Source organism: Drosophila suzukii, unplaced genomic scaffold, assembly GCF_043229965.1.
Source record: "Drosophila suzukii unplaced genomic scaffold, CBGP_Dsuzu_IsoJpt1.0 scf_19, whole genome shotgun sequence".
Classification (NCBI taxonomy): domain Eukaryota; kingdom Metazoa; phylum Arthropoda; class Insecta; order Diptera; family Drosophilidae; genus Drosophila; species Drosophila suzukii.
The window spans coordinates 163826-176762 of NW_027255906.1; the positions used below are offsets into that span (position 1 = coordinate 163826).

At 39.3% G+C, this 12937-nt stretch overlaps 3 protein-coding genes across 11 annotated transcripts in view; 2 read left to right on the top strand and 1 right to left on the bottom strand.

The window, feature by feature from the left end:
• Positions 1 to 5289: 5289 nt before the first annotated feature.
• On the bottom strand, positions 5290 to 6951 carry LOC139354733 (uncharacterized). Its single transcript, XM_070998968.1, has 3 exons — positions 6938 to 6951; positions 6266 to 6531; positions 5290 to 5981 (listed from the first exon to the last, which is right to left on the bottom strand). The coding sequence occupies exons 1-3, from the start codon at positions 6949 to 6951 to the stop codon at positions 5290 to 5292; spliced, it is 972 nt and encodes a 323-aa protein (XP_070855069.1).
• On the top strand, positions 6780 to 8033 carry LOC139354747 (uncharacterized). The gene is made up of 2 exons (XM_070998992.1): positions 6780 to 7285; positions 7345 to 8033. Exons 1-2 carry the CDS (start codon positions 7116 to 7118, stop codon positions 7844 to 7846), a joined length of 672 nt encoding a protein of 223 aa, XP_070855093.1. The 5' UTR covers positions 6780 to 7115; the 3' UTR covers positions 7847 to 8033.
• Positions 8034 to 9817: 1784 nt separating this feature from the next.
• The window catches only part of LOC139354746 (uncharacterized), a 125163-nt gene continuing 122043 nt past the window's right edge, over positions 9818 to 12937 (top strand). For 5 of the 9 annotated variants that reach the window (XR_011605599.1, XR_011605603.1, XM_070998987.1 and 2 more), the window contains exons 1-2: positions 9819 to 9984; positions 10075 to 10524. Coding sequence is in view for 4 of the 9 variants with exons in the window: in XM_070998987.1 (XP_070855088.1) it covers positions 9906 to 9984; positions 10075 to 10524 (529 nt within the window). In the remaining 5 variants the exon portion in view is untranslated. Of the gene's footprint in view, positions 9985 to 10074; positions 10525 to 10575; positions 12030 to 12747; positions 12874 to 12937 lie in introns of all 9 variants that reach the window. The other 4 variants (XR_011605602.1, XM_070998989.1, XR_011605600.1 and 1 more) reach the window with 3 other exon arrangements.

Sequence of the window (12937 nt, forward strand, 5' to 3'; positions counted from 1 at the left end):
GCAAATCGATTGCAAGTTAGTTGTGTAGGTGACAAACAAATGCATCGACAAACCAGCATAATTGAGTTTCAGCTCCTACATTTATTAGCCTAGTGTCTAAATTACCGATCTTATTATTCCCAAAGTTTACATTTTCAACTAGGTTGAGACCGCCGTTTGAATGCAAATTAGTTATTTGTATTAAAACCATTATCTTTATTATTATATTGGATAACAGTAAACGACGCGGGTGCTTTGTGCATTGTTGTTGTTTCTTATTTACATTGTTGTTTTGGCGCTCTCTCGCACCGTTCGCTCTGCTACATTCTCCCAACTTCAGTCACCGGCTCTCATTTTCGAGTTAACGGGTCTTTGCTGAATTGGTCTTATAGTTTTTTTTTTTTTTTATCTCTCCTCTGCGTTTTGCTAAGTTACACAGCTGTTTGTTGGCACTCATCTGAAGCTTCCTACTTTTTTCTAATTTTTCTACATTCTACATTTAACATACTTCAAGGTGTAAGCAATGTCTGCCTGCTGTGTTGTTGGTTGCCAATTTGTTGGCAAAATCACTTCTCGGCAGCCAACTGTTAGTTGCTGGTTATGTGAGAACATTGCGCACGCTAAATGTGCAGACTTTGGGCATAGTGCTGCCCAAATTGCTGATCGCACTAGATCTAATGGTAACCTGGACTGGACGTGCCCTACATGCCTACATATCAAAATTGACATTGAGGCAAACGGAGCTGGAGTTCCAGGCATTCCGTGCTGGATTTACGGACTTATTAAGTCGATTTAGTGTCTGCGACTCCAACTTTAAGGGTCGGATTCTTCTAAGTCAATCTTCATTAAATATAAATCGTAGTCCTACACTGCCTAATGTCTCTTTACATGTTCCTGATCTTTCGACCAACCTCTCTCTGCCCAGCCCCACTGCAGGCTATGTGTCGTGTGATGAGGATGATCCCAATGGGATCGAGTCATCAAGGAATGACGCCACGGGGACTGTACTTTCGCCTGAGTCATCAAGCCCTACTAACCGTTCACCGACTGTTGCCACTTCGGGGGCTCTGCCGCACCTTGTTCTACCTCTAGCTAATACCCTTGCACCTCCTCCTGTCCCACTTACTAGCATGATCCCTAGGAAGAACACCCATAGCCCTACTCTCTCTTTTCCGGTACCACTCACTGGCATGGTACCTAGGAAATCTATCTAATGCAGCACTAACAGTAAATGATGTGATGCATCTTATTGTCACAAGTCTCTCCCCTCCCAGTCAAAATGGTATTGACATCACCAAATTTAATTTTAAACAGATAAGATATTACTCTTCATTTAAAATACTTGTTTCGGATGGGCTGTTTTCTAAACTTCTTTGCCCCAATTGTTGGCCTGCTGATATAATTGTCCACGAGTATATAAAAAAAGCAGCTCCCTTTCCACAACTTCTTTGTCGGCGCCCAGCTCTGATTTAAATTCAAAAAATTAAATTTCCTAGTTCACTATCAAAATGTTCGGGGGCTTCTTAGTAAACTCTCTACGCTTTATATCAAAAGTTCTATTTTTGAGGCCAATGTTATTGTACTCACTGAGACCTGGCTTAACCCATCCGTACACGATAGTGAGATTTTGTCTAATAACTTTTTTGTTTATCGGAAGGATCGTCAGACTCGTCGTGTTGGAGGCGTTCTTATTGGAGTCAAATCCAATTTAACTTCTGAGTTTGTTGATGTTTCTGAATCATCAGGTATTGAATTTATTTCAGTAAAATTATCTTTCCCAAAAGGTAACATTTTTTTAACCTGCTCGTATATATCCCCTGGCTCTGAATTTAATGTGTATCTATAGCACCTGTTCGCCATACATTCAATCTAATTGTTGCTTGCTGAAACTGACCAACTTATTGTGCTTGGTGACTTTAATCTTCCTAATATCTCTTGGTTGGAGGGTAAGGACTCATTGACAATGATTCCTAGGACGCAAAATGATTTTATTGATGGTCTTGTTCAACTATCATTGGTCGCCTTCTTGACTCAATCTTTGTTTTTGATAGTAGCGATGCTGAAGCTAGTCGTATTTCGCCACTATCTTTACCTGAGGATTGTTATCATCCTACCCTTCAGATCTATATTAATGTATTTTTTAATAATCCTAGGACTGCAATAAATGTACAGCTGCAGTTGTGTTTTAAGAGGACTGATTACGGCAGACTAGTGGAATCTTTATCGACAGTAAGCTGGTCCTTTCTAGTTGACATTCCTGTTGATGATGCAGATAGGTACTTTTATGAGGTCCTTTACCGTCTATTTGATGAACATTTCGCTCTTTCCTCCATGAAGAATTCTTACAGCTCTCCACGGTTTACCCGTCAACTATCTTATCTAAAAAATAAAAAACCAGACTATTTAAACGGTTCAAAATATCCGGCTTACAGACAGACTTCACCAAATATAGTTCAGCTAAGGTGGAATTTGTCCAGTACAATTCTGACTGTTACAAAAATTACCTATCTCGTTCCGTCAATTCTAAACGGAAATCTAACTGCTTCCCTCCTTCTCTTTTTCTCAATAATAATGTAGCATCTGATGATAATGATATTTCCAACTAATTCGCAGACTTTTTTCAATCGACATATACGAAATGCAATAGTGTCATTAATAAAGATTATCCATACCCACTATCTCATTTGAACTCTATCTTTAAGCCAGTGATTAATGTTTCCGATGTTCTTCAGAGTCTTGATACTCTCAAGCTCTCATTTTTACCGGGTCCTGACAGAATACCAAGTTGTATACTTAGGAATTGTTCATCTTATCTTGCTCTTCCCTTATCTGTCCCTAAGTCAATTTAGATTTCTATCCATATGGAAGGAATCCTTTATTATCCCATTGCTTAAAAAAAGGAACAAGTCCGATATCTCAAACTACCGTGGTATTGCTAAACTCAGTTCTATTCCTAAACTTTTTGAAAAAATTATTACCTGTCAGTTCCAGCATCATTGCAGGTCTATTATTTCACCTTGTCAGCATGGCTTCACTAGATGTCGCTCTACTTCTACAAACCTACTTGAATTTACGTCTTTAATTACTAGAGGTTTTCTGACACATCATCAAACTGATGTGATTTATACCGACTTTTCTAAAGCTTTTGATTCAGTGAACCACAGGATTCTTATTTATAAATTGTCCCTTTTAGGTTTTCCACCCAACCTACTAGAGTGGATACTTTCCTACCTTTCTAATAGAACTCAAATGGTCTGTTTTAATAATAAAATTTCCAAAATAATTAATGTTACTTCTGGAGTGCCACCTGGGACCTTTACTTTTTGGCTTAATGATTAATGATCTACCTTATGTCATAAAATCGTCAACTGTTTTAATGTATGCAGATGATGTCAAGCTATGATTGTCCATGTGTTTACCTAATTCATATAATGACCTTCAATTAGATCTTGATTGTTTGTATACGTCGTGCATGATTAACATGTTGAATTTGAACTATTCTAAATGTAACTTTATAACCTTTTATCGTAGTAATCCATCTCTGTACTCTTATTCTATCGGAAATAACGCCCTCGAACGTATTTTTTCTGTTCAGGATCTTGGCTTTCTATTTGATCATAAACTTAGTTTTAAAGACCATATATCTACTATAACTGACAAAGCCAGAAGTCTCCTGGCGTTTATGAAGCGCTGGTCAAGGGAGTTTGATGATCCATACACAACAAAGCTTTTGTATGTTTCTCTTGTTCGTCCGTCAATGGAATATTGCTCGTGTATATGGTCACCACAAATTAGCTGTTACCAAAATATGTTAGAGTCCGTTCATAAACAATTCCTTTTATTTGCTTTGAGAGGTTTAAGCTGGGACACAGGAAGTCGATTGCCCTCTTATCATGCGAGGTTGCGCCTGCTGGACTTACCAACCCTGAACCATCGTAGAAAGTGTCATGGAGTTATGTTTTTGCATAAATTAATTAATGGTGATGTCGACTCTCCCTTCCTTCTTAGTTCCCTCAACTGGAATGTACCCTGTAGAACAGTTCGTCGTTTTCGTCCGTTGTCCCTGCCAATTTGTAGATCCAATTATGCCATTCATGATACTTTTCGGGTTCTCTGTGATGACTATAATGCACTGTGTCACGTCTTACTGTTTCATAGCCCTAATGCAACTAATTATGATAAACTTATGTATTTTCTATCATCCAATAATTTATAAATTTCTATGTTACTAGCCATTCTATGTGAGCATGTATTTTAAACTGTCTATTGTTATGTCGTCTTTTTCCATGTCCGCGATTTCGCTTACTTGCCCAAATCGGTTTAGGGCTCCGCGCGTAACAAGCATTGCTTGGTGTCGTAAGGGCCACTTGTTTGTACTGACCATAGTGCATCAACGTCCAAGAATAATAATAAAAGATCACTCGAAGTTTTCGGCCTAGCACTGGGTGGTGGGGAAGAAAGAAGTGATTCCCAGTAGCGATTTCCTCTGGCGGCACCTCACGCATGTGCCCTAGATTGATATACTCCCGCATAAAGTATACGTACTGTGTCCGCAGCTGCCGCCGATTTGAAACGTTTAAGAGCTCCCTGTAGAGTTTCTCCGAATTCGGGACTTTCTGTGTTGAATGGAAGTTCAACGATATACTTCCCGTTTTCATCGCGACTGTGGGTGGCGAAAAAGTGCTTCTCGACCTGGTCGTCTTCCGGTTACAATTTCGTGTTGCGTTGAACGTTCTCCAGTTCCCAAAACTTCTGAAGCATGTTGTCGATATCCATTGTTGTGGTTAGTGCAATAGCGTTGCTTGCGTTCGATGTGTTGAGTGAAGTGATTACCCATCCGAATACCGACGAAATAGCGATAAGATTACCCTTGTTGTCGTACATCATAGACAACCAAACGATCATCGGATATGCGAGACTTGATTTGCAGCGTGCTGCATCCCCTTGTCGTGTCTGCTTTTACGGAAGAGATTCCCGTAACCAAAATGCGTGATGCCGACCGTATCAGTCCGAGAGCTTGGATGTGTTTAATAGAAGACGGCATGTTACGTGGTCACCTTTTGCGTTTTTACCATACACCATAGCAGTTGGTAATATGCTTCGTTTGATTTCCGTTAGATGAGTAGATTTTGCAGTGCCTTGTGCACATACAACCTTTTGGGTGCCCGCTCCTTGGGCCAAATGACTGAGTGTCACTGAGTTTGTGTTAGACGCGCTTAAGTTTTGCTCGTCCCCCTCCGCTATCTGGGCAAGATTCCCACTATCCTGTGGATTCGGTTGGACATGACGAAGGGAGTGATGATTTCCTTTTCATTGCCTGCACTTGTATGTTGACTTGCACCTGTTGACCCCATGACCAGGTCGCAAGCAGTTGTAGCATTGTGATTTCTCCTTCACAAATGATCGCCTCTGCAGTCCAGACATATACAGAAACTGCTGACAGCCATATAGAGTGTGCTCCGTAGAACTACATTTGGTGCAGCCACTACTTTTAACCGCAACCATCGATTGTGTGATCCTTTTTGGTTTTTCAGGATGTGTTGTTGTCTTGCTTCCAGTCGCAAGCTCCCTCTTGCTCAGCTCCAGTTCCTCGCAGCGAGAATCGAGAAACTTGAAGAATTCCTCTAGAGTGGGTGAATCTGTCTCCATGCTGCGCTCAATCCACCTGCGCCGTGTGTCAGCGTCAAGTTTCTCTAGGGCTAGATAAATGATCCAACAATCGCGCCCCGTCTGATTCACCGCTTCCAATCCACGAAGAATTTCGTTTGCTCCGTCCGAAACCTTCCGTAAGACTGTTGCATCGATCTTTGTAGTTGCTGGCAAGCTCATAAACTGTTCCAAAATCGAGTTTACAATGTGCCGTGGACGATTGTATTTTTCCTTAAGACGTTCCCATGCAGTGTTGTAAGCCGTGTCCGTAATTACCAAGTGTCGAACCAAGTTGGCAGTCTCATCAACGAGTAGTGTTTTTAAGTGATGGAACTTCTGGGAGTGGTTAAATGCTGTTTGTTACGAATTGTGCTTTCATATATGTCTTGAAAGGATGGCCACTCTGTGTAGTTGCCCGAGAACCGTTTGATTTGAATTTTAGGCAATTCGCTCAGATTTGAATTCGCCGTGAGTACCGAGTTCCGAGAACTCGCTAATGTGACGTCACCACCAACATGATCAGGCGTGTTTGGTGTGCTCTGACTTACAGCAAGTCGCTCAAATAGTTGTTAGTTTTGTTGCAGCAAGTTCAAGATTGCATCGTTGCTTGAGTGTAGCCTGTTGCTGCCACTCGCACCGCTCGTAGATGTCCAGGGTTGAAGATCATTACTCCTTTCCTTGAGAATAGCGCTTGCCCTTAGGTATTTTGCTTCGTGGACCGCATTGTCGATCTCCGGATCGACATAACCTTCCACTTCCTCGTGAAGCGCAATGCAATCGCTGAACTGGTTGAACTCCTTCCAAACTTCATTTAGAAGCTCTATCCGTGTGACGATCTCTGTGTGTGTAGCAATCTCCGTTTGTTCAGCCCATGCCAAGACACGTGTGATGTTGGACTTGAGTCTGGCACGGCTTTTCACTTATGATTTTAATTGTTCCATTGCAAACAATTACTCTGAGAATCAAAGCACTTCAAAACTGTCCAAGAATCCGGAACGATGGACCAGCAATATGGTTAGAAATATAAACGACTTGGATGTGTGGACTGTATGTAATTTTATTCTTGCCAGTTGCGAAGCCTATTTGATACTGATATGAATTTCACAAAAAGACGCCGTCGTAGCAGCGTTGCCGGACAGGAAAAAAGTATATATATATATGTATGTTGGTTTTGTGTTACATAAGATAGAGATGGCATTATGCGCCTAATGATGGGAAGTTATTAAAGACTGCAACCGTTCAGGAACAAAATTGCTCCAATTGATTTGTTTTCCGTTTGGCAACAAGCCCAGCTGCTTGACAGTAAGACCTTGCCACATGCATTGCGGTTTAACTTTGAAAACTTCGGTCACACTACAAAGAATAAGATTTTTCGACTAGTGAAACTCTTAGCCGACCTGAGTACTACGCTTAAGCGGAAACCGCCTCTTTGTGAATAGGTATAAGGAAATACAAGATAAAATACCAGATTTGGTTGTGTGGAAAAAATGGAAGGAATAACCCAAAAACCACGCCAAATACGCCTGCTAGAGGTCAGTGTAGATGATAAGAGACGCCAAATCAAAGCTTCGGAAGATCGCCCAATGAAGAAGCCCATTGGAAAGGAGAAAACCGAGAGGGATTTCGATTCCTACATGGACGTTTACTGGCAAAGAAAGTAGATTTTGGTCAACAGAATTATGATACGTTGTCCTAACAATAGTATACTTTCTGCAGAACCACCAGATATACGATCTCCGACGAGCCCTCCATTGGGAAACTTCTAAACTCCACCCCCACCAGCTACTCGGCAGCTAAAGCGAGGCTGGAGGACGTGCTGGTTTCTAAAAAAAAAGAGGAAAGATGGCCACCTGCTAAGGGACAGCTGGCGGAGCCATTAGCAGCCAGTGCCAGGATGCTGGGCGACTTCCTGCAGTACCAGCAAATCAACCCCCTTTCTAATCCAGCTCCCTCTCATCCAATGGCCATGTTGGCATATTGGGAAAAGTTGCTGAGTATCCGTCGGGACGATGCTGCCAAGGTGGAGAACAAGATGACGGCTACTAAACATAAACAAAAACACGTTGAACATTCACATTATTATGAAGTTATTATAGTGAAGTGTATGTATTCTCGATCCGGACCACTAGCAGAGTCGATATACATGGCCATGTCCGTCTGTCCGGACACGGATGAACCATGTTTCACTGCGTGCGTGTTCTTTTTGCTTAAAATTTGAACGAAAAATCACGACAGCCATTATTCAATTCCTGAAGATATAATTTTGGTTTGACTGCGTTTAAAATAAAAAAGAATGTATAATAAATAAGGTTATTCATTTTTATTTTCGTGTCAGGCTGTTGTTCCAAATAATATTCCATATTTACTGGAGTGCAACGTCAGATTCTCTAGCGATTAATCACCGACGATGGACAACGAATATAAGAATACTAAGTACCCAGCCAATACTACTTTTGCCCATTTCTAGTTTCCTAGTGTAAGCAGGCTATTAGTCTACGAATAACGGGTATAATTAAAATCGTTGTTCCTTATTACACCGATCCAGTGTCGTTGCTAAAGCCTAGTACTCACATCGACGAAAACCGCGAGCTAACCATAAGAGTGAGCGAGAGGCAAACAGGCGGCTGAAGCTTTTTGTCGCGTCTGTTTTTCCTGATACCTGATATCGCCAATGAATTTTCGATGAACGCCGTTAGCCGCGGTCCAAGGAATAAGAAATTTAATCTTTGGCGGTGTTCGTGCAGAAGCGGTGGGGAATTTAAAAATTAAAAATGCAAGAAAAACGGTTAAGGAGGTCAGTGCAGATGAAAAAAAAAAGCCTAATCCAAGCTGTTGCCCATTATTATGGGTCTTGACCGACAGGAAGCAAAACCACAACGGAGCAAATCCGCAGAATAGTTGAAGCTCTGGAGGAGATCCACTAGAGTATCCCAGTGAAAAGGAACGTGGGATATCGCTCGATCTCCGACAAGCTCTCCATTGAGGACTCCACCTCCACCAGTTACTTGACAGCTAAAGCGGAGATGGAGGACGCGCCGGCTTCTATAGGGAGGAGAAAGTAAGGTCGCCCGCTAAGGGACAGCTGGAGGAGCCATCACCAGCCATTATTGGCCAGCCTATTGGGACTCGGAGCTGGACTACAGATGACGCGGGAAAGATTGCGAAGCATTCGCGGAACGAGAAGGAAGCCTTAAACTTATAATTTAAACTAATAAAAACATTCGTTGAACACTTCATTTATTTTAATTTTAATTTCTTTGTGCACCAGCAGACTGTTTTTTAAATTGCTCCAGTTGCGAATAATTAAACATAATAGGAGAAATGTAACAGTTAACAATCGTATTCTTTGTAGTGTGACCGATGTTTTCAAAGTTCACCCGCAATGCATGTGGCATGGTCTTACTGTCAAGCAGCTGGGCGTGTTGCCAAACGGAAAAGAAATCAATTGGTGCAATTTAAAAAAGAAGAGTCAGCTTGTGCACAAAGAAATTAAAATAAAAATAAAAAATGTTCAGCGAATGTTTTTATTTATGTAAATTAGAAGGGCAATGCTTCCTTCTCGTCCCACGGATGCTTCGCCATCTTTCCCGCGCCATCTGTAGTCCAGCTTTAAGTCCCAATAGGCTGGCCAGTAATGTCTGGTAATGGCTCCTCCAGCTGTCCCTCAGCGAGCGACCTCATTTTCTCCATCTTCGCTTTAGCTGTCAAGTAACTGGTGGAGGTGGAGTCCTCAATGGAGAGCGTATCGGATATCGAGCGATATCCCACGTTCCTTTTCACTGGGATTCTCTAGTGGATCTTCTTCAGCGCTTCAACTATTCTGCTGATTTGCTCCGTTGTGGTATTGCTTCCTGTCGGTCAAGTCCCATAATAATGGGTAACAGCTTGGATTAGGCGTCTTTTTTTCATCTGCACTGACCACCTTAACCGTTTTTCTTGCATTTTTAATTTTTAAATTCCCCACCGCTTCTGCACGAACACCACCTAAGATTAAATTTCTTATTCTTTGGACCGCGGCTTACGGCGTTCATCGAAAATTCACTCGCGAAATCCGGTATTTTTTCTGGTATTTCCTTAGCTCATCTGATGTGAGTACTAGGCTTTAGCGCGCTTTCGCCCTCATTTGAACCGTGATGGCCCTAAAAACATCGATAGTCCAAAAAAACATCGATGTTTAGAAAAAAAGGAAAAACTTAGATGGATCGATGTTTCCATCGATATTTCTTCACCTCCAATGATTTGGTTTGTTATAGAAAATAAATTTTCTTTTAACGATAATGTTCGTAACACCGGGCAAGCTAACTATGCTACATAAAGGACGTTTACCTATTGGATTTTTCCATGTTAAGAGGACAGGTAAATTAGACTTTCGATTAAAGGTTGCAAGTTTTAAGCCACTTGTATTGCTTTATATTAATTATTTTTATGTTTACCTACTCTACATAGACGTTCAACCATTTTGCTTCAGTGTCGCACTTGGAAATTTTATGGACTCTAACCGAATTTCTCTTCCAATTAATGTGGACACTGCTAAGACAACTCGATTCTCTTCCACTGTGACTCGGGCACATTCCTATATATCAAGCATTAATATCACCACCTACAACAGTTTCAATGCAGTGCTAGGCAGCTTAAGTTTTTGCAAAGATCCCCTTGTACAGTCCTATGATTGCTTTGGTTTGATCAGTTTAAGCTCGGCGATGCGAAGCAATGTGCCAATGCCGTTCAGAGGGTTAAACAAGTTTTCACATCTGAAAATGCCCGGCGGGCAGTGTTCGGAGGAATATAAATTTATAGCACAAAACTTGGAATTCTCGCACAATAGTGGCCTTCGCAATTGTTTACAAGCGGATAGGGCGACCTATCAGAACGCCTTTCTCGATAGTAATGGCAAAGGTGAGAAGTACATTAATTTAATTTTAACTTTGCTTAGACTAATTACAAAAGGAAAGCACACAAGAAACCAAGAGAAAACGCTACAGATGATGACCTCGATTATAAGATACCCGTTACTCAGCTTAAGGGAGTGCGAGAGGATGGAATATATGCTTAAAGCAGCTCTTCTTTTTTCACTAACACCTAGCCCATAGTGCCACCTACATACATTTTTTAGCGGCACCTAGCCTTTGGCACCTACCGTCTTGGTGGTGTATTAATGAAAACTTTATATCTCAAATAAATTTAACGAGCTGATTGTAATGTTCGAAGCTTTTAAAATTAACTTCTTCATACACTGGTAGAAAAAACGCGAAGTGAAATCAAATATATTTTTATTTGATTTTTTTTACTCCCATGCCTAGTCTTATTAAATATTAAAACCTTTCATTTAAATAAAAAACATATTTAAGCCGTATGTCAAATATGTAAGTATTCAATTCAAAGTGATTTTTATTTAAAAACAAGTTAGTCACATTCAAATCCAATGTGGCCATCTTGGTTTTAACTATTATAAAAAGTAGTTCAATTCATAGTATATTTGATGGTTTTTTATATTTCGAGTAAATACTTTTTCAATTTGTTCGAAATATTTACTCTTTTACTTTGAAACGTTTTCAAAATTTGTATTTGACCAAATAATTGTAAATTATAAATCAAATTATATATGTATGTACATATGTATGTATATACACAACATAATTTAAATTATTAATAATTTGCAAAAGAAAAACAGCTTAAATATTTAAAGAAAAGGATTTTAGTTACGGCTGCCCAACCACCGGCAGCCTCTTTCTATTTCCATGACAAATATCATAAGTTTTGGCTTTGTAATTTACTATTAAAAGTACAAAAACATGCTTAGCCAAAGAAAAAAGGTGCGTGTATTGTAAACGCTGGGCCGTAAAACCAACGGCACAATGTGCATACTTACATACATTCAGACAAATTAGAGATAAATATGAACAAGCAAAACGGCAAACGCAAGCGCGTCTTCTTTTTCCATTCGCATTTGTACATTGGTGGTCAAGAAAATATGTATGTGCATAAGAACATTAATATTTCTTGTGTATCGATGTTTTGACAATAAGATATGGTCATATAATATATAAATATTATAAAATAAAATAAATATTACTAAATTGACGTATACAAGTTATTAAACTTAAGGACTTATTTGTACATATTTTGTAATTTTCTTCCCCATTACTTTGACCTCTATTGTAAAGTAACGGCACGCGACAGAATTTGTCCGTCCTTTTTGCACACATGCATATGTATGTATGTATATACGAAATATTTTGACACTCCGCTTTGTAGCGAATCCCGCGATCACTTCGAAGCAAGCGGTTCTCCTGATCGGATGAAAAAGTGATTAATAGAGTTTTAGTTTTTAGAGAGAGAGAGAGTTTAAGAGACAAGTGTTCAAATAAGTGAAGTAAAAAAGTGAAAAGTACATCAAAAAGGTGAGTCAAATAAAAATACAATAATTACTTAATATTAAGGCATGTGCATGTCCATGTTTTTTTTGTCGCATTTTTCCTTGAGTTTCTTCTTTGTTGTGCGCGTTATTATTTCGTGATAATTTAGATAATACATTTGAAGAAATTAAAGCTTAAAAGAGCATTACATTTAAAACAAAAAAAGACATACGGTTGTGTAATAAACATGAAGTGGATAAAAAATACGCGAAAGAAATGAAGAATACGAAAGGAAATTAAGAGAAAGCCCGCGCAAACTAGATCAAAGGAGTAGAATGCACGAGAAGAAAAACACTAAAAAGCCGCAAAAAAGACGCTTTGCTGGCGTTGCATTCTGCTCTGTGGCGTCGCAGTCGTTTCACCTAAATCTTTATTATATTTTTTTGTTCTTTTACGTGATTTTTCTCTTTGAGTTAATTTACTGATCCAACATTCTTTTAAGAGCGAATTCGGTTTATATTCGGAATTCACAAAAAATAATTTTTCGCATTTTCGATTTTATTAAAAGTTTTTTTTGCGAATACTTCGATAAGTGGTAAACACGTGTTTCAGGAATTGGCCGATATTACACTTATCTAATTTTTAATTTTTTTTAAATAAAAACAAATTAAATTAAAAAAATATTTTGGTCTTATTTAAATCCTTATGTATAAAACAACCTACTCGAAACTTAATATAAAACTACTTAACTTTTTCTGTATAGATATAAATTGATTTCAACATATTGTACCCTGAGAAAGAAGCAAGGAAAAGGTTTTTTATGAAGAGCAAATACAAAACAAAGAGTGTCATAAACTATCAAAGACAGCTCAAAAAACTGTATCAATCGGTAATATATAATTTTAATAAATTTAAACTAAACTTTTTGCAGGTTAAATTTTATCTTCTTATAA